This window comes from Rhagoletis zephyria, unplaced genomic scaffold, assembly GCF_001687245.7.
Source record: "Rhagoletis zephyria isolate East Lansing unplaced genomic scaffold, Rhagoletis_zephyria_1.1 Rzeph_scaffold_02718, whole genome shotgun sequence".
Lineage (NCBI taxonomy): Eukaryota > Metazoa > Arthropoda > Insecta > Diptera > Tephritidae > Rhagoletis > Rhagoletis zephyria.
In genome coordinates this window covers 50,214-74,230 of record NW_016159802.1, presented here as the reverse complement: position 1 = coordinate 74,230, position 24,017 = coordinate 50,214, and the positions used below count along the sequence as shown (strand labels likewise).

General features: G+C 38.0%; 2 protein-coding genes across 2 annotated transcripts; both read left to right on the top strand.

Moving 5' to 3' along the window:
- Positions 1 to 457: 457 nt before the first annotated feature.
- LOC108367534 (uncharacterized) lies at positions 458 to 2,297 on the top strand. The gene is made up of 2 exons (XM_017622166.1): positions 458 to 870; positions 955 to 2,297. Exons 1-2 carry the CDS (start codon positions 609 to 611, stop codon positions 1,146 to 1,148), a joined length of 456 nt encoding a protein of 151 aa, XP_017477655.1. The 5' UTR covers positions 458 to 608; the 3' UTR covers positions 1,149 to 2,297.
- A 1,703-nt stretch (positions 2,298 to 4,000) lies between these two features.
- LOC108367530 (glycogen debranching enzyme) lies at positions 4,001 to 24,016 on the top strand. The gene is made up of 16 exons (XM_017622159.1): positions 4,001 to 4,157; positions 9,592 to 10,266; positions 16,549 to 17,013; positions 17,186 to 17,327; positions 17,410 to 17,581; positions 17,714 to 18,062; positions 18,130 to 19,246; positions 19,469 to 19,755; positions 19,937 to 20,463; positions 20,758 to 21,086; positions 21,151 to 21,328; positions 21,851 to 21,996; positions 22,059 to 22,751; positions 22,805 to 23,276; positions 23,407 to 23,542; positions 23,605 to 24,016. The coding sequence occupies exons 2-16, from the start codon at positions 9,703 to 9,705 to the stop codon at positions 23,641 to 23,643; spliced, it is 5,616 nt and encodes a 1,871-aa protein (XP_017477648.1). The 5' UTR covers positions 4,001 to 4,157; positions 9,592 to 9,702; the 3' UTR covers positions 23,644 to 24,016.
- The last annotated feature ends 1 nt before the right edge of the window (position 24,017 follows it).

Sequence of the window (24,017 nt, the reverse complement as noted above, 5' to 3'; positions counted from 1 at the left end):
ATTACGAACCATTTACAGGTCTATTCTGCATGTTACCGAAAATTTTGTAACTGGAAAATTTTATTACCAAAAAATGTTACCAGCTCTTGTCACCGCGATTCTAGGTACGTTGGTAATGCAGTTAAAACATTCAGCAATTCAGCTATGAAGAATTGTGGAAATTCTGGCATTGCATATTTCACGGGGCAATACTTTGTTACCAGCTTATGAGATGGTAACAAAATTTGCCGGTTACAAAAGTACACAGAATGCGGAAAGGGTTTAAAAAATGAGAGTTATATGTACACACTGTGTTTGTAAATAACACTTGCTGTTGGTTCTTAGAATTAAGATTACTTTTAAAATTAATGGCTCTTAAACTTATTATGTTAAAATCGCCGTAGAATTTGGCATTTTTCAAGTTTTTAGAATGGTCTCCGTTAGGCATCAACTCTGATTATGCTTGTGAAACCTTTCATATCTAAAACTTTATTTTCAAAAACATTCTGTGTGTTAGAAATGATTTGCAAATTTTAGTTTTAAGAATGCCTACTTGGACACATACTTAATTTATCTACTGTACGTATGCATGCCTACCTTTAATTATATTCATAGATTCTGAGCTGCAAATGCCTAATAACGCCACAATGCCGCCAGCGTCACCAATCGCACAACGACGCGACTCCATACTGAAACACCAGAACAGCGTGAAAACTGATAAGCGAGTCAGCATCAAACCGGGCAGCCAGAAGAGCAGCGGCAATAAGTTGCAAATGACTTCAAATCTAGAATACATCTCCGAGAAAGCCTCGTCGCTGTCATCGTCTGCCTCAACGTTGCCATCAAGCGGTTCGACGACGCTGGAGCGTCGGCCTAGTAAAACGACAACAGGTACTAATGAGAACATTTTGTAAAAAAAAAAAAAAAGTTTCCATACGAATATTTAACTTTATATTTTATACTTTCCGGTGTCAGGTCCGCGTCCTGCCTCGCTGGTCATCACAAAGAACGACAACAAGGGGTCACAATTCAAATTAGTGCGCTCTTCCTCGGTGGACTACGAGGATATCGAGAGCCAAGTGCCGACGCGCACCGCAAACAAAATTATACTCGCTGAGCACTTGCAGGAGGATGAATCCGCACCGTTAGTATTCACTGTACACAAATGAGAGCAACATTAGGGCCTCTGTTCACCTGCCGACTGACGGCGGTCGTGTGGGATGTCTACTTGAAATTGGTAAATAGGAGTTAGGCTGTGTGTGTTTAAAATCTTCGCAGCAAAGCAGGCAAAAACGTCGCAAAAAGAAGGTTCACAATCACGTAGCCAACTTAGGAAGAGCGCGCGAAGCGCAAATAGTGTTCAGCGAAATTGTCACAATACCTTTTATTTTTTAGATAGCAAATTCGCCTACATATGTTTTCTGTAAATGAATAGTGCTAGCGCTGGTGCTTTACATATATACATATATACAAGGATATATTTTTTCAAATTTTCAATTACACTTACATGCAAACATATACATATGTACATATAAAACTATTTAGCCAAATATTCTTAGAGTAATAACTATTATATTGTGAGTTGACTTATATTTTTGTGTATGTATGTATATAATATTGTAGTATTTAACTGCAAATGATTCGCAACGATGCCTAAGAATCGAGTGAGCCTAAATGTTTATATATGTATCTATGTATTTAGTCGCCTAATTCAAAAAGTAAAAATAACAATAACAATTATACCGTTAATTTAGTTTATTGTTGACGTTTTTTTTTCACTAAAAGTTAAATAAAATGTTTGGTGAAAAATATTCGAGTGCGTTGGGTGCCAACCAACATCTTACCATTTAAGTATTTAATTATAAAAAAATATAGTTCAATAAAAGCAAATGTTACAAAAAATATATACATTTTAGCATACACAAAAAAAAACTACATACATACATGCATATATACATATATGTATGGGTACGTATTGCCAACGTTTTCCAAAATGTATTAAGTTATAGATTTTTTATAGATCATACAGTTTATTAATTAATCGTTAGTGGAACGAGCAAGAGAGACTACAGTCGTTTTTTGCAACAAATTGCAATTAAACTGTTTCTGCTTTTGATAGAAAGTAAATATTGAATTAATAAACTATACTTTTGAAGAACGTTTGCGATATGTATGTAGACTCAAAAACTATAGTATATCTATTGATACGATACATAAGACATATACGCAAGCTTCAAGGAGCTATTATTATAAACACAACTTGTAGCAGAAAGGAATAAAGAGTGGAATTAAGATTTATGTCACAATTGGAAAATGTAGCCGTTCTTTTAATTACTGACACAAAGAAATATTTCGCTGAATTCGTTTTTGTGCATAGATTCCGCTGTTCCTATAGGTATTAACTCCAGGCACTGTTCAAAACAGCTTGGGTCCGGCACTGGGACACTGATGACTTGTGTTTCATAGCGAATGGTTATTTCTCAGACCTTTCTAGCTTCTCTACTATGCGTAATCTAACCTACGAAGTCAGCTTCGACATTCCAGGTGGTAAGGACGAAGGAGATTAAGCTGAACTTAAGCATTCGGTCGGTGGCACTACAAGCGTTGTAAATTATGCCAAGCCTGTATGGTCGCCAGCGGCTGGTAGAAACTTCAAAGCTGCTAGACAGGGCACAGGACACCATCTGATGTCACCTAAAGATCAATATTAAGTAGCTTACCATCATGCTGATGAGCAAGCTGACCCTGTTGCACCCAAAGCATACATGAAAAGAACTAGCAAGTATAATGCTTATTTACAAGCGAAGATTTTCATTTCAAAGGTGGCGGCAAGTCGTGACTCGACACGAATAACTAATATAGAACTCTTCGGTAAAGGCCTGGACTTACAGTTGGGTAGGTGGTGTCATGGCATGTCCTAATTGATGGTAGTTGTGACCAAATTCCTTCTCTGTTTTCATTCGTTTCTCCAAATTTATTTCTTAATTTTAAATTCGTTTTATTTCAGCGGCCAAATATATTCAGCCTAATTGAGAGTGTCGTGTCGAGTGCAAGTCGTTTTTCGAGAGTCGAGTCGTATCGAGTAGAAAGTTTTCGACGAATAAAGTATACAAATTAACTAATATAACTATTAATACAACTACGTAAAATATGAATATTACTGAAATATTTTACAGGTCATCAGAAAAAAGAGGATAAAGTGTAAAAGTTGATGAAAATGCGAACACATTTTTGTTTTGGAAAAAAATCATTAGTAGTTGAAAATCGATAATGAAACATGTTTTCTAATATGTGGTGAGTTTACCTTATTTCTGTTTAGTTTATTTGGTTAAAATCTAATTTTGTATCTTCAAGCAAATGCTAAAAAAGTGCAAGTTCCTGAACAGGTACACGGTTGAGGGGTCACACATACTAAATCTCTTCCAAAAGACCTTTTCGAAAGGCATTCCTTTCTCCTTCCTTTTTTATACGGAGTGGCACAAATTGAAGGGCTTCTGCTTTCGCTACTCAAAGAAGAGCTTAAAGAAGGGCTTTGTAGAACCTTCTTCGAAGGCCTTTTGAAGAAGTTATTTTAAGCTGTTTTTAGTTCATAAAATCATATTTCTTTAAGGAATTTAAATATTTCTTTAAGGGTTCAGGATTATTTCAGCCCTAATGCATATACAAGAAAAAGTATACCCGATTTGTTGCCGGCAAACCCACACACTCACATCAGCGATGTAAACAAACTACCACCAAATAAAACGTGGACCGGCTTTTCTCCATCCAGCAACAAAACTCGTTGTATGTATATATGTATGTATGTATATACATACATACTTTTGTATCACGAGCACACGAATGGGGAGAGCTAGTTGCTGATGTGTACTCATACCGTGTTTTGGCTACATGTGAGGCGAGCTGGCGCACACCCCAAACAACAACACTTCACAGCCACTACAGGCCATCAACAGCGATTGCAGCGCCACCAGCCAGGCAGGCATACGGGCAAACAACAGTCGAGCAGTCGGCGGAGGTAATCAGCTATCAGCTGTGCGGCGATTCTATTCAAAGAGGTCACCTTGAAGTTGTGAATTTTTACAGAGTAAATTTTATTGTAGTACGCACAGGCAGTTTTTCGCCGCTGTGCCAGCCAATAAGCCAACACAAGAAGTCAGTTAAGTCACAAATTTTTTTGGGTAAAGTAATCGTTCCGCTTGCATACATTTTTATTTTAAAACAAAAATATGTACATATATACATAAATTTTTTTACTAAACATGCGGTACTTGGTTGAATGAGTGCATTGCATAAACATTTTAGTTTAGTTGTGAAGAAAAAAGCCCGTGGAGAAATAAAAAAATTTTTATAAAAATATTTTAAAAGAGAAAGAGAAGTAAGTGTGTGGGCATACATATAGTGAATCTCGAAATCGCAAAAGGAAGTTTGCGAACTGTGTGAAATGTTGCGAAATATACATACATACCTATGTCTGTGCGTCTCGCCAGAAAAGTGCAGTGACATTTGCTACTGAATTAAAAGTATTTTCTATTTATATACATAATATGTATGTACATATAACTAAAATAATACAAAAAAAAAATTTGCTAAATAAATACGCGGTACGTTTAAAGTGCTGTTTTTGCGCTCCTTATGCTTTTCGTTAACATCGTGCAACCGAATTGAATATGTTTATACACCTACATACCTACGTAAAAACATATACGCACGTACATACATATGTAAATACATCTTTTTGACCAAATGAACTTAATTTTTTGTTTTTAAATACTACAGAAAAAAACCAACAAAACCCAAAAGAAAACAAGGTGAAAATTATTTAATCAAATCGCCACAAGCGCTGATAAGCTGGGCATTGGAGGCAGTCGGAAATCAAGTTTAATCGCGTTAAGCGCAATAAATTCTAAAATTTGTAAACAAAATTAGGCCAGCACTTTCTAATCGGCAAGGAATTTTATTTATGTAAATGCGAAAGAATTTTTCGATAGCGTTCAACGAGTAGTCAAGTGATCAAAGCTACAAACTATGCAGTTCATTGGCTTTTGAGTTAATTTTTGAAACTTTTAATTTTTTTTGTTCATTATTTCTTGATATAACGGTTGCATGATAAAACAAAAATTTAATTCTAGCGATATTTTAGCTATTTCAAACTTGCACTTTATTATACATACTAAAAATGTATTAAGCCATAAAACTACATATTAAAAAAATTTCAACAAAGTCCAATGAAAAAACTTGGAATTTAAGTGAAATTTTGTGGAAGTTTTTTTCTAATTTTTGTACAAAGTTTGAAATTGGATATATGTATGTATAAGATTTCTGTAAGATAATGAAGCTATTCTTATATAAAAAAAAAATTAATGAACATCAAAAAATAAAAAATAAATAAGTTTATAGTAAAAAAACATATTTTAAAAACAAGCTTTCTAAATATGAACGAAATCGGAGCACAAACACTGGTTTACCAAATATCTCTACTCCTGCGTCCGCTATCGGATTACATAATTCATCTTTCGTATTGCATTGTCATCGGGTTCTGAGCCACCTGTGAAGTTTCAAGTCTCTAGATAATTTATTGCAAGATTTGGCCCTAACAAACATACTTACATACATATATACATATAGTATATGTATGTAATATGGTTGGATATGTACAAAGTCTTGAACCGGGGTACCGGCAAGTGCTTGGAAATCGCCCATTTTTACAAAAGGCAATGAATACTAAGCAAACACACCTTCTGGTGGGTCAACGTACATGCGTATGTATGTACAAACAATGTACTCTCGGCATACTCACTGCCCTCTAAAATATTTGCTATGGGCGCGCTGTGAGCGACGCTTCCGAAAGAAAGTGAAAGTGCTGAACTTTTTTGATTACAAACGTATGCAGGCATACATACATACATACTACATATACATATGTATAGTACATATACGCATGCATGTTGTTGATGACACCGATATCTACTATATGTACATATATACATATGCACATATGTATACCTGCATTTTGTGTACTCTCAAATGTTTGGTGAGCTTTGCTTCGGAGAGGATAGTTCTATGACGTCAGTTTTAATTCTCAAGTTCAATGGAAAGGTCAGTGGTTAAGTGCATTGGCAATTCCTTTCGGCTGTATAGGGTAGTTGTTGCAATACTTGGTACGTTTTTTGAAATTATCCCAGTGTTTTTTTTTGTTTAATTTAACATTTTTCAAACAACCATGCAAAGCAAAGTTTAAGGAAATCGTTAGGAGTATCTCATTTCTGTAACGATTTTTTTACGAACTTTCAAAGAAAATTATATGAAGTGGTTGACACGAACTCGTAAAGAAATTTCTGTACGAAAAATATAGAAAATTCTGGAAAAATTCTGAAAGATATTCTTCACATAGCACCATTATTTTCGTTGCTTCACAGATTTTCTTCCGAGATTTCGTAACCCTGCAAACCATTTTTTCAGAGTATTCTGCATTGTAAAGAAATTTTAACGAATTCGTTAAGATTTAATTCGATTTTTTGCCGAATTTTCTAAAATGAAATAAATTACGCACACTTCCATTCTTTTACGAAATCTCGGAAGAAAATCTGTGAAGCAATGAAAATACCCTGCAAACCAAAGTTCCCGAAATCTTAACGAAATTTTTAGGAGTATCTGATTTCTGTAACGATTTTTTTCCGAATCTTCAAAGAAAATTATATGAAGTGGTTGACACGAACTCGTAAAGAAATTTCTGAACGAAAAATAAAAAAAAATTCTGAAAAAAGTCTGCAAGAAATTCTTCACATAGCAGCATTATTTTCATTTCTTTACCGATTTTCTTCCGAAATTTCGTAAAAGAATAGAAGTGTGCGTAATTTATTTAATTTTAGAAAATTCCGCAAAAAATCGGATGGGATCTTTCCGAATTCTTTAAAAATTCTTTACGATTCAGAATACTCTGTAAAAATGGTTTGCAGGGTAATGGTGCTATGTGAAGAATATATTTCCGAATTTTTACAGAATTTTCATTATTTTTCGTACAGAAATTTCTTTACGAGTTCGTGTGTTTGTAAATTGCAAATGCAAATGTAAATCAAAGAGTATTTGCACAAGATCCCGAACAACCCTATTATCTTCTCACCCTGTCGGGAAAATTAACCAACTATAAAAAAACTCACCAATATCTTCACACGCCATCAATGAATAGGTAGCCTAGGATTTGAGGGGACTGTACCTCTCGACAAGTTTCGTCCTAAATCTTCATCAACTTGACATTGTAGAAATCTCCTACCTGCTAATGCGACACTAACAAAAATGTATATATTTCGACTCTGTATTATCTGTTGTTCTACGAAGTTGAATAGTTAGTGGTGCACATCAGCAACCGGTTGTAGACAGCTTCGATTCATGGCTAAGGGAGTATCTATCTAGAAATGGTTTCCCTAAAAGCGTTTGTCTTCTACAGACAATGACAAACCTCCGAGCGTGCTACTGTCATGCAAAAGCTTATCGCAGGAAACTCATCGGTCTCTCGGAGCTGGCTTAGAACTTGACGTTATTTTCGCGGTTAGGTACATATGTGTGTACATATCGTCGTTTAAAGTACAAAACAACGTATCGTCGTGGTTCTGCAAACCTTCGTAACTGACATTTGTGCCAAAAAAGATATTTGCCCACCGGAAGCTCCAGGCATCTAGCCCTTATCCATCCATACTAAAATATCGATACTTAGGCATTAGAAGAAGGGATAATTGGGAATAGAAGAGGGAACCGTTTTGAAACAGGACAAGTGTAGATGTGCCATCTGGTTTTAGTTTTTCGAAAAAAGTTGCCACCTGTTGAAAAATTAAATTCAAATGATTTAATAATCAATGCCATCAAACCCGCACCGTTCGTTCGATTTTCCAAAATTAGGCGTCAAACTAAAAGCCTTGGATTGTAGATGTGCAGTAAGGTTTTACTTTTTTGAAAAGAGTTGCCACCTTTTAAAAAATTATATTCAAATTATTTAAAATAATAAATCAATTATTATAAACTGGATATCAATCGAAATGATTTTGAAAAGCTCTGTTTCTCAGCTGAACTAGAGGAGGATTGCCACCTGTTTAAAAAGTTAAATTCAAATTATTTTATAAGTTAAATGCAATATTAAAATATGGGTATCAATCAAAGGGGGCTTGAAAAATTATTATTTCTGAACTGTATTTAGCGGGGTTGCCACATTTTTGAAAATTAAAATTCGACTTAACTCATCAGTTAGTTAAAGTATGTACCGCATTGTCCAGCGAAGGAGAGTTGAACAGTGATCAAGCTTGAAAATACTTTTGAAGAGGGCTGCCACCTGTTTGAAAGGGCTAACTCAATTAACTAATTCAAAAGGTATATGAAATATAAAAATACCGTAGGCAAGCAAAAGAATGTTATGAAATCTTTAGTTTGAACCAAGGTACATTGAACAGGTAGTATCAGTAGAGCAGCTGATTTGATTTATTTTCAAATTATTTGGTCTCGAAAATGTCAAATATTTTTAATTTTTTCTCACAAAAATTCTGAATTGTTAAAATCCATTTGCATGTGAAACCTTTTTCCATACAAAACAAGCGATTGAATAGCAGCTTTTGGAACGTTCGCCCAACTCAGCAGCACAACCGCTGATTACTGGCCCTTGCAAAGGATGGATCAATGCTTCGAGAAGCAAACAAATTTACTAGGAAAGAAAGTTGCATCAATTTTTATTTTTTCCAATTTCAATTTTTTATTTTTTATAATTTTTTGTATTTCACATGGCACGCTTTGATTTAGAAGAAAAAATTCAGAACAGTTTTTGACACTTTCGATACCAGAAGCAACAACAAAATACACGCAAATGTTGTTTTTGCTCTACTGATACTACCTGTTTAATGTGCCTTGGTTTGAACATTTCAAATGATTGAAGAGAGTTGCCACGTGCTTAAAAAGTTACATTCAAATTATTTAGTAAGTTGGATGAATTATTAAAAGATGGGTATAAATCGAAATGGGTTTGAAAGGGATTTATTCCTGACCTTTATTTAGGAGGGTTGCCATTTGTTCGAACAATCAAATTCGAATTAGTTCATCAGTTTATTGAAATACATGTATATCACAATGTCAGACGAAAGAGATTTAAGAAGATTTTATTTTGAGAATACTTTTGAAAAGGAATTTAAAACCAGAGGCCTTGGCCCTGTAGATGTATGATAAAGTTTTAGTTTTTTAATTAAGAACATTTTTCATCGGTATAGGGTGATTTGAAATTCGATGAAAATAAAAACATGTACTATGCGAGACTGCTCTTCACTCAGAAACGGCTGCACGGGGTTGATGAAATATGGCACTCGAATCTCTTATACCTCTGACTAAAATTTGGAATATTTTTTAAGTTTTAGAAATTTAATTTTGGGCGTTTTAACGCCATGTCGGCTCACTAGTGTATGTAAATACGCATACTCACACATTAAAAAATTATAAATAAATGAATAAATCGTTTTCATCGCTTTGGTAATCCATAGCACTTGCTATCGATCCTACCCTGTATATGAAGCCGTGTACATATATATATTCTACATAGTATTTTAACCAGCGAAAAATTTAAATTTTGACAAAGTCATTTAGTTAGTAAGCACATCAACAACACAGAGTCACAACGAACGAACGAAATTCCGCAAAAATCTAATAGATTCCAGAGATTAAGGTGTTCATAAGCAAAGTGCAGAGAAAGCAAGCATGGAAGGCTTTCGACGCTTTTTCGTAGACCTTGGACGTCAGCTAAGCGCGCTGTATCAGGCAATGTGGAATTTGCAATTTATACACTGGATCGTCGATTTCTACTTGAAATTAACTACTGATCGTGGTATTGACGTTGGCGATGACGCGGGCGTAGACGCCAACGTCAACAATGTCGTGAACAATAATAACAATAGACAACGTATCATTTGGGCCTGCGGTGCTAGTAAGAACGCAGCAGAAGAGTTGTCAGGCTCAGCGACCGAATCGGATAATGGCGGCGGCAGTGAAAATAGTGCTAGTGAGAGTGAGGGGAATCAAAGTGCTGCCGAAGCTGTGACGGTGGCGCCTGGCGCCGACACGAAGCGCCAACGAATTGCAGCCCCCGATCAAAACAATTGCGGCCATGAACAACAATCGCCCGCCATACCGGTGACAGAAACAGTTGCGGACGTCGGTCTTGCGGGTGTGTTGAACGCAGCAAATCCAAGTGCAAAAATGGGAAATGTTCATATTACTAATAAAAACAAACATAAAGCGAACAAAACTAGTGCCAGTGGTGAGGTAAATATATGTTGAGAAGAAATACATAAATAAATAGAATAAATAAAATATTTGGGAAAAATGGTATGGGCTTTTTTTTTTGTGAACAATGTACAGTGCGCGTCTGTCTATAAACGATCGTAGTCCATTAAGTGTTGGATTAGAAGTGCATATGAATATGTATATGTATATGTATATGTATATGTATATGTAGTTTTTGTTTGGTGGTGTTGATTGGGTGGAGGCGGCTTCTGTCCTATCAGCAATTCGTGTTTGAGCTTTAATGTTGCATTTAACCGAAACCGTTTCATCGCTTTTTTATGTGCATATATATGCATTCTATTTACTGATAAGATAATGTGCAAAATTATGAAATGTGAAGGGATGTTGATTTAATGTGTTACTAAATGAGCAGTGTGTTTTGAAAGTGACATAAGTCATTTTCTACCTCTGGTGGCTAAATGGTTGGTTACTTCTAACTGAATGCAGCTGTAAATGGTTCTACGTCATAAACTAATGGCACTAAACTGTTTGCGTTTGGCTGATGAAGTTGAACGAATAATCGACGCATTCAGATACAGGTAAATGATCACTGAAATCAAACGGCATGAAATGACTTATGACACTTTCAAACTAAAAGGCTAAAAATATTCAATAACAATTGTGCATGCAGTTAAAAAAAAAAACAAAATGTATAGTCGTCTATGATCAGTAAGTTTCTGGCATCCAAACAAGTTAAAACCTCCTCGCAGAGCAAAAACATAAATTACATTGGGTAACTAGCGTAGAAGGATCAAAATAATTCCAAATTAACCCATTTATTTTAAACTAAATAATGTTTGCTTGAAAAATGTCCCGTTAACCGCAATTACGACACAGACGGCGCACAGTGTGGAAAATGAACGTTTTTATGACAAAATCTCATATCTCGAGAACGAGAACGAGAACAGCAAGCAAAATAAAGTTAGATAACAATGTGGATGTTCACACCTGTCTGGTTATGTGGTTATTTTTTTTTTTTTATCCAGTATGAGTATTTTGAAGTTTTTGAGATAAGGAATTCAGGCAAAATAGTTTAATTGGATAAAAAATTTGCTCGACCTTCAAAAACAGAGGGTTTTCTGTTTTTTCCTCTTTCGCCAGAAAAGAGTCGATGTTTTTTAAGTTTTAAACAAGTACTTTTGTTGTTCTTGCGTCAAGGAATCCATATTCTTGGTCGGAACAAACGTAAAACAATTTGGAGCTTTTTTTTAACAAGTTCATTACATGTTGTTTTTTTTTTTTTGGCTTAAAACGATGTTGGCACTTGTAATTAGACGAAAGGCATCATGATAACGAAAAGTGAATTTTGGATTTTTTGGTAGTTACGGCCTCTGGTAATTCACGTGACAACCCGTAATCCACGGATTTTTGCATTTTAGGTGACTATATACAAATCTAAAGCTTTTTAAAAATTTAATTGAATACTCTTTTCAGTTCAAATAAGGAAAACAATTAAAAATCCTGGTTTTGAAGGTTATTTTAAGGTCAACGAAACTAGTTTTCCCAAACTCTCCATCGCAAAAGCATTAAAATACTGTTAAATTTATTCCGCTAGCTGTTCGTTGTCGTCCTCGAGATTTTAGATTTTGTTACAAAAAAAGTTTATTTTCCACACTGTGCAGCGGCTAGCGCCAACCACAGCCAAAAGTGGCGCCTAAGTCAATAATCTTGCTCTACGCGTAATGTGTGTTTGTATGTAATTAACCGAGTGCATAACTTAACCGCAAATATGTAATAAGCGCGTCAATGCCAAGTAGTTTGTAGCTGTGCCGCCGCCATCTGGAACCTAGTAAAGATGATCGATTTCAAAATCATTCCCTTATTTCATGTGACATTGAAATTTGCCCCAAATGCTCTTGAGACCAGCTCTGTGTGTGTCAATTTAATGATTTCTGCTCAATTAAAAGCAAAACAAAAAACATAATTGGATAAATTGCGTAAAGCTATTTGCGTATAGTATATGTACTATATATATATATATATATATATATATATATGTGCATACAACAACGACGATACGTACAGCAATATTGAAACATTAGAACAATTGCCTCAATTGCATACTTCGATCGAGGACTACATTAAAATGTTATTCATTCTGTCAATTCACCACCCGCCCTGCACAATTTTACCCAATCCTTTTTATTTTGAAATCAAAAAAATATTTAGAGGTCGCTCAAAGCGCTCAAAGTTTTCCATGTATCTTATATGAAAAAACAAAAATAATTTTTCATAGAAATTGTATAGAATTCTTGAAAATGTAAAATACTGTAACCAAGGCACATTAAACAGGTAGTATCAGTAGAGCAAAAACAACATTTGCGTGTATTTTGTTGTTGCTTCTGGTATCGAAAGTGTCAAAAACTGTTCTGAATTTTTTCTTCTAAATCAAAGCGTGCCATGTGAAATACAAAAAATTATAAAAAATAAAAAATTGAAATTGGAAAAAATAAAAATTGATGCAACTTTCTTTCCTAGTAAATTTGTTTGCTTCTCGAAGCATTGATCCATCCTTTGCAAGGCCCAGTAATCAGCGGTCGTGCTGCCGAGTTGGGCGAACGTTCCAAAAGCTGCTATTCAATCGCTTGTTTTGTATGGAAAAAGGTTTCACATGCAAATGGATTTTAACAATTCAGAATTTTTGTGAGAAAAAATTAAAAATATTTGACATTTTCGAGACCAAATAATTTGAAAATAAATCAAATCAGCTGCTCTACTGATACTACCTGTTCAATGTACCTTGACTGTAAATATTTTTTGATTTTGAAATAAAAAACGGTATATTTTTTCAATATAGGTCCACCCTAATATTATGAGTAATCCTGTATGCAAGACATCCCGACTTCAACTACATAATCGTTGGGTTCCGATAACTTCGTTTAGAAACCTTTAAAACTGTCAAATAACAAAAGTACTCTCTTGAAAGAGAGGAGCGAGAGCGAAACAGTAAAAGTCACCTGGAACGCGAAAAACCACTTTTCCTGTAACTACTTCCATCTTTTAACACATAAAAGATTCTTTGCTTTCTCTGCGTTCTGGTTTTGTTTACAAATGCAGCCCTGCCTATCGTTTCGACACTTTTCATGAACTTGCAGGAAGAAAAACTTCGGACTAAAACATGCAACTTCTTACTGAGAGAGAGAGTGCAAGATACTCTCACAAAAGTGCTTTTACTTATAGGTTTTTGGCACCTGGAACGCTTTCCTGTAAAACAAAAAAAAAACTGCAAATCGTGAATATCGTGAGCATCTGGTTAAGTGACGAGTTCGATCGGGTTTATTCGACAACTGTGATTAGGAAAGCTGCAATACTTCCCCTAAGTATTCGTACATAGAGTGGTAAAAAAAATTATAGCCCCACCATATATTGACAAGTTTTAGCAATTTATCATTTTTGTTATTTTTTATAAATATAAAAATTAACAAACTTTCGTCAAAATTTCGAGCTTTTTAATTTGATTTCTTAGAAAGATTTTCAGTATGCAGTTTTGTGGTATATTGAATTCTAGTAGAGTAATGTATAACTTTAAAATGGCTAAAAATTACCGTTAATTTTTTAGCTTTTTTTTTGTCCCATTTACTTCCATATAACGAATAAACACAATTTATTTTTATATGGAAGAAAACCTTAATATCTGCGACAAATAAATTTTAAAAAATCCACGGTAATTTTTAGCCATTTGTATTCCACTAGAATTCAGTGGGCTGCGAAACTACATCTTTCTAAGAAATCTAAAGTTTGTTGAATTTTTTTTTTTTGTAATATTTCACAAAGTTTGAAACTTGGATTTACACGGGTTTTATTAAAGAATGAACTATATTTTTATAAAAAAAAAAAAAAATAACTAAAACTAAATAGCAAAAGAATAATATGTTAAAACTTGTCCATATGTGGTGCGGCTATAATTTTTTCGACCACTGAATGTGTATAGGATAGATATATAGAGGTTGTACTGTACACTTGCGGTCAGCTGATTAAGTTAACATTTTGGTAATTTTTGGCTATTTTTCTTTTGTTTATTTAATGTCTATAATTTTTTGATAAAATTCTAGCATATTACATAACCTGCACCACATACATAAATCCACATTTCAAACTTCGTACAAAAATTATAAAAATTCAACAAACTTGAACAATTACGCCCAAAAATTTTAAACTTTTTATTCAGAGTTTCTAGAAAAATTCTAGGTATGCAGTTTTATTGCCCATTAAATTCCAGCAAGACAGACGCTAGAAAATCGCGTCAAAACACCGTCAGCTAAAAACAAATACTAAAAAAATCAACGCGATTTTCTACTAAATTCAATAGGCTATAAAACTACATACCTAAAATTGGTCTAAATTTTCTGAATAAAAAGTTTAAAATTTTTGGCTGCAATTGTTAAATTTTGTTGAATTTTTTAAATTTTTGTACTAAATCTGAAATGTGGATTTACGGGTCAAAATGTCACTTAGCTTAAACAGCTGACCAAAAGGGTAACTATTGCTAAAAATCGCTATTTTGATTTTTTTTTTCAGCTATGTACATACATATATTGATCATTATTTGGAAGATTTTCACTTTTACTCAGGCCAATTGATAAATACTGGGCCATTATAAAAATTTAAATTGCTGGCAATGAAGTAAGTTCCTTAAAACGAAGTAAAAGAATAACAAACAAAAATGGGTGACGGTGTATTTTGAGTTTACATGAAACGATGAGATATTTAGAATATAAAACAAAAGAATTAGCTGGGTTCAAATTACGCTGTGCAAGTTGTCAATTTTAAGCAAAGATTTTGAAAGTTGGAACTCACTTAATTGGGACGTTCTAAATTCAATGGCATCCTCCGTTTTAACAGATTGGCTCCGGTTTTCGAGATAACGGTACTTAAGTTTTAACTGTTTTATAAATAACTCGCTCAGTTTTGAAGTTATTTTACTAAAAGTTTGCACATAACGGTTTTTTAATATAAAATAGTTAAAATTTAAGCAAAGTTTCAAGTACCGCTATCTGGACAAGTGAAGCCAATCGGGCAAAACTGGGGACGCCATTGAATTTAGAAGGCTCCAATTAAGTAAGAGCAACTATCAGAACCTTTGTCGAAAAAAATTTGATTTGATACCACCCTCGAAATATTTTGACTGCAAGAAGGAGCAACATTAAAAGTAGTAAATCAGGGCTCGAATCGCAACATGCGTTCACGTATCGAAAACGATACCAAAGAAAATTACGTAATACGTCAGGCAGTATGAGCTTAATGGTACAAAGAGAACGTTTTTACGTGACGAGTAGTACGATATCGTATGTGACGATTCGAGCCCAGGGTTTTTACACTTCTAGTGAAAATTTTTTTAAGCATTTTACAGGTACATATTTGTAATTTTATAAGGCCTAAGTAGTAGTTATAAAAAGATTTAGATCCTTTTGACGTATTTTCCAAATGTGCCTGCAATTAAGATGTTTTTGGCTTGACTCAAATTCACACGGAAGTGAATTGCACAATCTGCCGGATAATTAATTTCTCACCTCTTAAAAATTACATAAAAAATTCACTTGATTGTAATATTTTTTTGAATGAAAGATGATAACTCAAAAGTTATGCAAGAAATTGATTCAAAAATTTTTTTTTTTGGGCCTCAAGTATACGTCTGTGAATTATATCCAAAAGCAACCAGCTTGACATAGTTTACAACAATGAAAATAGAGCTAAATAACACAAAGGCTACCTGTTTTTTACATTTACCCATATACCCTTTAAAACACTGTTTATAAAATTGTTCTAATACCCTAAAATTCTCGACTTATTCAAAAAACTTTTTTTAGAGCGAATTGTAATTGTGCAAAAAAAAAAATCGTGTGCCAATAAACAGGGAGGGCTAATGAGCGGGGGTTCCTAAATTGAATTTCCGTGAAATCGGATTGAAAATTTACAATTGCACTAATTCCAGTGCTACTATGCTCGGGGTGCTTATGGTGGATTAAAGGTGGTGGCTTTAATTACATTCATTAAAATTGCTTGATTTTTGTGGGGATATGCATATTATTCGTGTTGTGTTCTGTTAACCGTAAACTAATGTGTGTGGTGTAAATAACTTTTCGTCCTTTAGTGAAGACATATGTATTTGTATGTATCGCTGGTGTTCTAATCTCGCTTGGAATTTCGTAAAAGAACTCTTCATCCATCATATATTGCAGTTAATTCGTCATTTTATGCCCTCTTCTTCTAATACCATTTGAATATTTATTGCTAAAGTTCTTCTACCGCCGTTTATTTTAGGGATCTAATTCAAAAAATTCCCCAACCACCTCACACGAGAGTCATTGCCAGGACAACAGCATAAAGCTTTCCAAACACGAAGACGAAGCTGTCGTAGAGAATTCCAAACCCGATATTATAATATCCAGCTGGGAGGGAGACACTTGCGCTGCAACAAAAAACCACAGCGCACAGCAAGAAGCACAAAATTGCACACAGGATTCTAATTCAGAGCTGATAAGTTTAAGCTCAACACAGACTGCCGAAATTCAATCAAACTCGGAAGCAGAAGCAGAGCAAAAATCCAATTTCACACAAATCTCTTCGGAACATTTGAACTTGAATGAGCAATTTCCTTTGGAACTAACTTTGGAGCCCGAAGCAGAAATCGAGGAAAAGACAACCATAAAAATCTTACAAAAGCTCAATTCAGAAACCGTCGAGGCCGAGGAACCGCAAGCCCTTGAAATGACAAAAACGTCTGACATACATAGCGTACCCATCGCTGAGGGTACGAATGCCGAGCATAACCTCTACAGAATTAAACGGGGCACCACTTTAAGGGTGCATGGGGACGCCTCTCTTTTGGGGCGTGAAATTATTTTATACACCAACTACCCGGCTGAGGGTAAGATCGTTAGTTATCGGATNGTCTGACATACATAGCGTACCCATCGCTGAGGGTACGAATGCCGAGCATATCCTCTACAGAATTAAACGGGGCACCACTTTAAGGGTGCATGGGGACGCCTCTCTTTTGGGACGTGAAATTATTTTATACACCAACTACCCGGCTGAGGGTAAGATATTAGTTAGTTAGTTATCAGATGATTTTTCTTAAAGATACGTTAGCACCTTAGTTTTTGTAATTTTTATTTGAAGGTAAAAAGTTTGTTCGCACCGAATATCGTATTCTGGACTGGCACTCACGTAGCGGCAAGCCATTCACCACAAACTTGAATAAATATGCTCATATTGTGGATACCGACATATTCAGCCAGGTTAAAGTGGAGCTCTCGGGCACCTTCCGATTCTGGTTTCAGTTCAAGGAGAGGTAATTAAAATATGTACCTACGTTCATAATTGCATTTCCGGCGTTACTTTCACTGCATTAGATGATGCGCCCATCATTTCATCAACTGATATGTAGAGCTACAAAGTAACCATTTGCCTTTTACATTTACAGCACTCGTCCTGAACCCGACGGCGCGCTTTACGTACAAGTTGAGCCCACCCTTCAAGTCGGACCGCCCGGCGCTCAAAAGATTATTCCGCTGAACTCGGTGCGCTGCCAAACGGTTCTGACCAAGTTATTGGGTCCCATCAACACCTGGGAGTCGAAGTTACGCGTTGCCAAGGAATCTGGCTACAATGTCATACACTTCACGCCCATCCAGGAGCTGGGTGGCTCACGTTCGGCCTACTCACTGCGCGATCAATTGAAAGTCAACCCACACTTTGTTGCGAAAAAAGGTGGCACCGTCGGTTTCGATGACGTGGAGAAGGTGATCAAGAAGTGTCGTCAAGAGTGGGGCGTAAGTTTTGAGATTAAGAACTAATTTGGCATAGCGAAGTGTTTACATTCTACTCTTTCCATCATAGATTGCCTCTATTTGTGACATTGTGCTTAATCACACTGCCAACGAATCGGATTGGGTTCGCGAGCATCCCGATGTCACTTACTCATGCGCCACCAGTTCTTACCTGCGTCCCGCCTTTTTGTTCGACGCTTTGCTTGCCAAGTGTGGTGACGATATAGCGGCCGGTAATTTGGAACACGTGGGCGTACCAGCAGTGATTGACCGCGAGGATCACCTACAGGCACTCAAGTACCAGTTGCATCATGTTTACTTGCCTAAAGTAAATATCCACGAGCTCTTCCAATGCAATGTGGTCAAATACGTGGAGGAATTCATGACTCTAGTGCGCACACGTTCGCCCCCCAAACATGTTGCCGATGAATCACGCTTCAATGAGATACAACTGATTACAGACCCACAGTACCGTCGTTTAGGCGCAACCATTGACTTGAATTTGGCGTTGGATATTTTCAATGCCTTCCATGGGGATTGCTTCGATGAAGAGTCCCGTTTCCGTAAATGCGCTGAAACCCTGCGTCACCGCTTGGAGACGCTCAACGATGAAGTGCGCGCTGAGATACAAGGCTACCTCGGGTATGCCATCGAAAACTGTTTGGCCGGCGTGCGGTATGAGCGCGTGCAGGAGGATGGCCCTTTGGTACGCAAAATTTCCGAGAAGCAGCCGCTTTTTATGCAATACTTCACGCAAACCATGGCCATTGGCAGAACCCTCAAGGAAATCGAGGAAGGCATGTATGGAGACATGGGCAGATTCTTCCAAGCGCACAACGGCTGGGTAATGGGCTACAGTGACCCGTTACGCGACTTTGCTGAGGAACAACCTGGTCGCGGAAATGTGTACCTGAAGCGCGAGCTGATTGCATGGGGCGACAGCGTCAAATTGCGCTACGGCAAGAAACCGGAAGACAGTCCCTACTTATGGAAGCACATGACCGAGTACGTGGTGACCACGGCCAGAATTTTCGATGGCGTGCGTTTGGACAACTGTCACTCAACACCGCTTCATGTTGCCGAATATCTGCTGGACGCCGCAAGAGCTATTAACCAAGACTTGTATGTGGTCGCTGAGCTATTCACAAACTCTGATGCCACCGACAATGTCTTCGTTAATCGCTTGGGTATTACTTCGTTGATACGTGAGGCCTTATCAGCCTGGGATTCCCACGAGGAGGGTCGATTGGTCTACCGCTATGGCGGCGAGCCAGTTGGTGCTTTCTATGTCAATCCCAAGCGCGATCTGTCGTCCAGTGTTGCGCATGCGCTATTCATGGACCAAACGCACGATAATCCATCGCCGGTGGAAAAGCGTTCCGTTTACGATCTATTGCCCNATCGCTTGGGTATTACTTCGTTGATACGTGAGGCCTTATCAGCCTGGGACTCCCACGAGGAGGGCCGATTGGTCTACCGCTATGGCGGCGAGCCAGTTGGTGCTTTCTATGTCAATCCCAAGCGCGATCTGGCGTCCAGTGTTGCGCATGCGCTATTCATGGACCAAACGCACGATAATCCATCGCCGGTGGAAAAGCGCTCCGTTTACGATCTATTGCCTTCAGCAGCATTGGTATCAATGGCTTGTTGCGCTACTGGCAGCAATCGCGGCTATGATGAACTTGTGCCTCATCACGTGAGTACTTCGGTCAAACTTATCAATAGGCGGTAAATGATATCATTCAGTAATCCTAACAACAATCAAATCCTTATAGATACCNACTTGTGCCTCATCACGTGAGTACTTCGGTCAAACTTATCAATAGGCGGTTAATGATATCATTCAGTAATCCTAACAACGTATAAAATCCTTATAGATACACGTCGTTGATGAGGAGCGACAGTACCAGGAGTGGGGAAAGGGCGTCGACTTTAAATCGGGCATAATTTCCGCAAAGCGCGCCCTTAATCTTTTGCACGGCCAGCTTGCCGAGGAGGGCTTCAATCAGGTGTACGTCGACCAAATGGATCCAAATATTGTCGCTGTGACACGTCATTCCCCAACCACGCACGAAAGTGTCATACTCGTTGCACACACCGCCTTCGGCTATCCACATCCCAACGCCGGACCCACCGGGGTACGCTCGCTGCGCTTCGAAGGTACACTCAACGAAATTATACTCGAAGCGGATATTTCAATGATAAGTGACAAGCCATATGATCGGCCGGGACCCTTCAAGAAGGATCCGAATTACATCAATGGTTTTTCACAATTCCAGCTAAATCTGCGCGAACATATACCCTTAAACAAGTCGAAAATTTTCCGTGCTACGCCTCATGTTGACGGCAACATCACACAATTGGATTTCGAAAACCTCTACCCAGGTTCGGTAGTGGCTGTCAGGTAACTTTTGACATTAGCGGACCACAGAAAAAGAAATCTATACATACATGCATTACTCCGCAGGGCATCACTACACAACCCAACCAAACCGCATGCCGAATATTTGCAAAGATTAGTCACTTCATTACAATACGAGAGCGGGCCGGTATATGACGAGCTGCGTGAAATTATTGGCAAGTTGGACTTGGTTGACTTAAATNACCTCTACCCAGGTTCGGTAGTGGCTGTCAGGTAACTTTTGACATTAGCGAACCACAGAAAAAGAAATCTATACATACATGCATTACTCCGCAGGGTATCACTACACAACCCAACCAAACCGCATGCCGAATATTTGCAAAGATTAGTCACTTCATTGCAATACGAGAGCGGGCCGGTATATGACGAGCTGCGTGAAATTATTGGCAAGTTGGACTTGGTGGACTTGAACCGCGCTCTCTTCACCTGTGATGAGGAAGAACGTGACCACGGCTACGGCGGCGCAGCCTATGACATTCCTAACTATGGTCGCATAGTTTACTGTGGCCTACAGGGTTTCATCTCTATTCTCACGGAAATTTCACCACGCAATGATTTGGGGCATCCTTTGTGCAATAATTTGCGAGATGGCAATTGGATGTTGGGTAGGTATAGTGTACACTGGAGCCCAGGTTACTTTATTTGTTAACTGCTGCCTCTTTTCTGCAGATTATGTGGCTGACCGCCTGAGCCATCGTGAGGGCACCACCGCACTTTCGAAGTGGTTGAAGACCATATTTGAACCTCTGAAAAATATACCACGCTACCTCATTCCTTGCTACTTCGACGCCATAGTGAGTGGCGTATATGAAGCTCTGGTGGGACGCGCCTATCAAGTGATGCCAGAGTAAGTGAAATTCATAAATATGTAGGTACATATCTATGTATATATGTAACCGACATAATCGTGTCGTTAATGGCAAAAGGCTCAAAAAACAAAAATTAAAAAAAAAATTGTTAGGTGTTTGGCCAAGTTTCCTCTAAAATATGAGGCGCGCGTCTAGGTGTTGTAACACAAATGCAGGGCCCTACGAAAAGTAAAAAAAAGATCTATTTTTGAATTTGGTTCGCACAAGGGATCGAATCTGCGTCACTCAGTTCGGCGACTACCAAAGCTCCTGTTTACATTTTTTCACTGGATCGGCCCATGGTTGCCAAGATTGTTGTTTATCTGCTTTTTAAGGCGGATTCATCGTTCTAGTTCAGAACTTTTCTTCCATTTGTTGTTGGGTCTCTCTCTGGGTGGAGAAAAGTTCTGAACGGTTTGAGTTGTTAACTCAACTTCAACTTTAGTTCAGAACAAGAACGATGCATCCGCCTTTAAAGCACTGTCAACCTCATTTTTCGACTCTTCTCTTCTTCTCGTTAGATTCATTCGAGACGGCCACAACTTTCCACAAACACTGGCTTTGGCAACGCTACAATTCTTATCTGCCTGCAAGTCTGCTAACTTGCCGCCACCTAGCCCGGCTGTAACACCTCAACCGCCGGAGATATGCGTGACCCTCTCAGCAGGTAACTTGACACCTTCAATTTGCATCCCTCATCATTCATTTTATGATCGTACTTTCAAACAGGTCTGCCGCACTTTTCCACCGGCTACATGCGTTGCTGGGGCCGTGACACCTTCATTGCCTTGCGTGGCATAATGTACCTGACTGGTCGTTTCCAAGAAGCGCGCTACATAATACTCGGGTTTGGCCAATGTCTCCGACATGGTCTCATCCCTAATTTGTTAGACAATGGCACGAAACCGCGCTTTAACTGCCGCGATGCCGTCTGGTGGTGGTTGAACTCCATCAAACAATATGTCAATGAAGTCCCACACGGCCGGGATATTCTCAATGACATGGTTTCGCGCATTTTCCCCTATGATGACAGTGAACCGCATGCGCGTGGTAAATTCGATCAGAAGCTCATCGATGTGATGCAAGAAGCACTGCAGGTGCACTTCCAAGGTCTGCAATATCGCGAACGCAATGCGGGCTATGAGATTGACGCGCACATGACGGACCAAGGTTTTAACAACAACATTGGTGTGCATCCGGAGACGGGCTTCGTGTTCGGCGGCAACATTGCTAACTGCGGCACATGGATGGACAAGATGGGTTCGTCGGAGAAGGCTGGTAATCGTGGTCGGCCTGCCACGCCACGCGACGGCTCCGCTGTCGAATTAGTGGGGCTTCAGATGTCAGTGTTGCGTTTTATGCAGGCGCTTAGCGAAAAGGGTGTAATCGAGTACAAATCCGTGGACCGCAAAGGGCCCAATGGTGAGTATAGAAATAAGTGAAAACGAAAACTTTACAATCCCCATATTTTTCAGGTGAGAAAACCACTTGGACCTACAAACAATGGGCTGATCGCATTCAAAACAATTTCGAGCGATGTTTCTTTGTGCAGGAAACGGAGACGGCAATGATGGCGAACAAGAAAAATATTTACAAGGATTCGTATGGCGCCTCGCAAGCTTGGACCGACTATCAGTTGCGTTGCAACTTCCCCATAACAATGGTTGTGGCACCGGAACTTTTCAATGCACAAAACGCTTGGAAAGCGCTGGAGCAAGCACGCCAGCATCTTCTCGGTCCACTCGGTATGAAAACGCTCGATCCGGATGATTGGAATTATCGCGCAAATTACGACAACTCAAATGACGCTGATGACTGTACGGTGGCGCATGGATTCAATTATCATCAGGGCCCGGAATGGGTATGGCCCATAGGGTTCTACTTGCGCGCACGCCTGATATTTGCTAAGAAATGCGGTTATTTGGATGCAACAATCGCAGAGACTTGGTGAGTTTATGGGGGCAAAAAGGGGGATGGAATGGAATTTCAAAAGGCCTTGGGTTTTATTTACACTTTGCTACACGTCTAACGACTTTTCGAAAGCATGGATCATAAAACGTTTTTCGCTCTACCACAGGTCAATTTTGCGGTCTCATTTCAAAGAGCTGCACACGTCCCATTGGCGCGGACTGCCCGAACTCACTAACGATAATGGCGCTTACTGTCACGACTCTTGTCGCACACAAGCGTGGAGTGTGGCCACCGTATTGGAGGTAAATGAAGAAATAATTTTCGAAAATACTGGAATTTTTTAAATGAATTTTGCCACTTTCAGGTATTACACGAATTGCACGCAATTGGCGGAGACGTTTGAAATTAGTAGCCCGCGTTGCTGGCTTGAGACAAATAGATGCTCCAAGAGGAAGCCATTAGAACAAATAGACACATACACGGTGTTATTGAAAGATCCTAAAGATCCCCCTACTTCTTACTTGTTGGACACTTCGTGCGTTCGTTAGATTGTTAATCTATTACATTTTGTATTAAACTATTGAGATGTGTACCAAATGTTGTTGGCAATTTTAATTCATAAATACATATACCATTTTTTTGTATTTCATAGTTTGTTAGAAAGTGTCATTGCAAGACACTCCTTTCGATCACCCAGTTGGTAGTAGATGAATAATTGCTAGACCGTGCAAGCTTAAATAAAATTACTAACTTATAAAATGCAAACATTAATAAAAC

Coding starts and splice junctions, on each gene's coding strand:
- LOC108367534 (XM_017622166.1), top strand. CDS start 609: ATGCCTAATAACGCCACAATGCCGCCAGCGTCACCAATCGCACAACGA. Junction 871..954: donor GCCTAGTAAAACGACAACAG/GTACTAATGAGA, acceptor TTCCGGTGTCAG/GTCCGCGTCCTGCCTCGCTG.
- LOC108367530 (XM_017622159.1), top strand. CDS start 9,703: ATGGAAGGCTTTCGACGCTTTTTCGTAGACCTTGGACGTCAGCTAAGC. Junction 10,267..16,548: donor AAACTAGTGCCAGTGGTGAG/GTAAATATATGT, acceptor CGTTTATTTTAG/GGATCTAATTCAAAAAATTC. Junction 21,087..21,150: donor AGATGGCAATTGGATGTTGG/GTAGGTATAGTG, acceptor TCTTTTCTGCAG/ATTATGTGGCTGACCGCCTG.